The following is a 3,707-nucleotide window of genomic DNA, read 5'->3' on the forward strand; positions in this document are numbered from 1 at the left end:
TAACATTTCAAACAAAGACCAGGCAGTAATCAGGGCTACGAGCACCAAACATAGAAAGGCATAGATGCCTATTGTGCATAAGGATCAGAGTAGCTAAAATAAATGATAGCACACACACAGGATGCCAGTACTAAAAGACAACGAGGGTACACCAGGCAGTTACCAAGTGAACAACTTGTAAAGTGCAGGGGAGCTTTAGGAGCACCGGTGAGTAGGTGTGGGGTGCCTATGGTCTCCCAGGCAGGATAATTTTTCAAATTTTCGGTGAAGTTCACTTACCCTGCGTCCACAGAAGCTCGGTCATGCCACGTCCCCTGCTGTCCTTTTTCTTAGTGAGACTTCTGACAGTCCTTGTTATCAATCATTTTTTTAAATTCTGGGTCATATGCGGTTGTCGCTACTCGCAGTAATTCTCTTACATGTGTATCTGTTAGAACAGATCTATGCTTTGATTTAACTTGTTTTAGTGTAGAAAAAAAAGACTCACAAAGGTAAGTAGAACCAAACATTGATAAAAGTCTGAGTGCTGCACATTTGACATTGGGGTATTTCTCGATTGGTACAGTTCTCCAGAACTCAATTGTTCCATCTTTCAGGACAGATTTAAGTCGGTCATCCTCATAAAATTCAAGCATCTCAATCTGTGTACTTGCTTCATCTGTGACTAAAGGGGCTTTCAAAGTGTTGGCATCCGTATTGAAAGGGTCAACTAGGAATCTAATCTGAGGTTTTTTCAGCTGTAGATCATGGAATCTTTCCAGAAAGCTGTCTTTAAGTTCTTCAGTCAATATTGCATACCGTGCTGTGCTACTTTTTAAGATATCAGGTACTTGTTCACTTTCCTTTAACAGTAAAGGAAAATGTGTTAGATCTCCCTTTTGAAGTTGAGTATTGAACAAATTGAGTGTGCTGATAAAAGAAAATATACTTTGCACCATGTCAGGCAGTATCTTGAATTTCCCTTGAAGATCCAGGTTGAGTCTGTCGAGATGCCGCAGCATGTCCACAAGAAATGCCAGGTCTAAAACCCATTGTGGATCTGACAGCTCAGGGTATTCCTTTCCTTTTGCTTCCATAAAAATCTTCACAGGGTTCAAAAGTTCCAAAAAACGAGATAAGACTTTACCTTTTGAAAGCCACCTTACGGTACAGTAAAGTGGCAGGTCGCCTGGAAGACCTTGGTCAAGCTCAGCAATGAGATTCCTAAATTGTCTGTGATTGAGAGCATGTGTGCGAATAAAATTGACTATTTTTAGGACAGGATCCATTACGTGATCCAAATGTAACTTTTTAGATACCAGTTGCTCCCGATGGATGATGCAGTGAAACGTCCAGAAGTCAGGGAACTGTTTGTCAGCCCGGCACAGTCCCACAAGGCCATTCACAGATCCAACCATGGATGGTGCCCCATCAGTTGCCATTGCTGTAAGCTTTGATATAGGCAACTTTGATTTTGCCATAACATCCATCAGTGTTTCTTTCACATCAATGCCCCGGGTTCGGTCTTTTAAAGGCATTATATCAAGGAGTTCTTCCTTGATTACACAATCCTTTGAAACAGTCCGTACAAATATTGCCAATTGAGATTTGTCCTGGACATCACAAGACTCGTCTAGTGCAATGCTGAGGAATTCACATTTTTGAAGATCAGAAGTTAATTGAGATTCAACAGAAACATTTATGTCTGATATTCTATGCTCAACTGTATGTCGTGAGAGTTGTAGGTCTGAAACCATTTTTTTCAGAGCTATATTTTCTGGGCACAGGATGGACACTACATCTGTGAGACATTTTTTAACAAATTCACCTTCATTATAAGGTTTTTTTGCACGGGCAATATTCCAAGCAACTTTATAAGAGGCATGTGTAACTGTCTCAGAATGTTTGGAAAATTTCTGGAACACTTGTGTTTGTTTTGCAATTTGACCCTTCAAAGTTTTTACCTTGTGAGATCGTAGTTCAGTACCTATAGGGAATTCCTCGTCCATTTTAGCATGATGTGTGCTAAAATGACGTTGAAGATTTGAACACTTGAAGTGTGTTAGTGCAGTCTGGCATATCAGACAGAGGGGTTTGCCTTTGTGATCTATGAAAAAATACAAGTTTTCCCATTCCGTTAAGAATGTTCTGTGTTCATCCTCGTATTTACGTTTATTTTGGGTTTTCTTTTCCATGTTTAAAGATGCTTGGAATATTCTGCAATTTCATAGAAAATAAAATACATTCATACGCTATCAAAAATGTTTAAATTAGGTCTGCAGACTATTATCAATCTATCATGTATATGGCACAAGTTCACTATTGCACACAAAAAACAATCCACATAAAAGCACAGCAGCCTACCAAAGAATCTTAGCATGTATAAAGCTGTACATCAGGTTTGAGAGGCAGGTAACCTGGTGGGGTATAAGGGCCAAATGCCAGTAAGGGCACTGTGCCGCAATGGCAGGCCCTTACAGTAACCTGGGTAAATGTCCTTTATGCCTTGGGCTACACAGCGACAACAAGCAACGGTGGCTACACCATTGACATCACTAATGTCACACTCTGTTATATTGTGTGAATACCTGGTACTCTGACATCACCTTGTCAGCTGATCTCAGCAGCCTATCACACCCCTACAGCTGAGTGATACTCCCTGTGAGAATTCCCACTGGTGCCAGAAGCAAGGTGTTATTTCCCTGAGCTACATGCTGTTCCTTGTCTCCCATGTCAAGTGAAAGATTCTGTTATCTGGCCCAGAATTGCAGTTGCTGTAATTCCCTGCACTCCAGCTAAGTACTTGTCTGCAAGTAATCAATCCTGCAAATACCTGTTCACCAAGCTCATCCTGCAAACTCCAGTGTTACCTGCCTATACAGCTGACTGCAATCACCATCTGCACAGTACCTGGGGAGATCCACTCTCAGTTTGCTCATTCAGTCTCTGTTCACTGCTTGTTGGTTTCAAGCTCATACCTGAAGTCATCCAGTGCTGCATACTGTAGTATTATCAGTGTCCAGTGTCTCAGGTACTCACACCATTCCAGCATTATACCTGTGTGTATCCAGCCTTCTGATTTACTGTTACTGACCTGGCTATCCCTGTGACATGCAACTGCTAAATCCTTGTCTGCACTACGCTCCCTGATATCTGGTACTGACCTGGCTATTCCTGTGACAAAGAACCTGCTCAATCCCTGTGTACCTACAGCCATCTGTTATTTGCTACCGACCCGGCTATACCTGTGACCTGCACCTGCTAAACCCTTGTCTGACTACTGCTACTTCCAGTGTAACCAGCACCTGTATGAGAAGCCTGGGCAGAGGGCCGCGACCGACGTGCCAGGTGCCGCAAAAGCCCAAATCCCGCTTGGAGGGGTCACTGGCAGAAAACCCCTGGCACGGTTAGACTCCGCGCCTCTGCTCAGGTACAGTCAAATTCTCACACAGGTAGTGTCCTCCTCTGTGATCCGTGACAGATTGCTTCTGGCCTAATAAAATGGACACTGCTGGTCAGACCCAGGTGACAGACCTTCATGTGGACTTAATGAAGATATGTGAGAGGTCGCAAGCATCCATGTTGCATTATTTAGCTGATTGTTTTACCATGGCTTCTCAGTCCCAAAGACTTTTTGCTGACTCAGTTAACCCTTGCATTCCTCCAGTCTTTTCCAATGAATTTGCTGGTAATCTGAAAACAGATGACTCAGTTAAAGGGACCACTCA

General features: G+C 42.7%; 1 protein-coding gene across 1 annotated transcript; it reads right to left on the minus strand.

Annotated features, from left to right (window-relative positions):
- Positions 1–329: 329 nt before the first annotated feature.
- LOC146054608 (general transcription factor II-I repeat domain-containing protein 2B-like) lies at positions 330–1,988 on the minus strand. The gene has a single exon (XM_083168081.1). The coding sequence runs from the start codon at positions 1,986–1,988 to the stop codon at positions 330–332; it is 1,659 nt and encodes a 552-aa protein (XP_083024207.1).
- Between the last annotated feature and the right edge of the window lie 1,719 nt (positions 1,989–3,707).

The sequence above is a fragment of the Crinia signifera genome, unplaced genomic scaffold (assembly GCF_055691185.1).
Source record: "Crinia signifera unplaced genomic scaffold, ASM5569118v1 HAP2_SCAFFOLD_271, whole genome shotgun sequence".
NCBI lineage: Eukaryota > Metazoa > Chordata > Amphibia > Anura > Myobatrachidae > Crinia > Crinia signifera.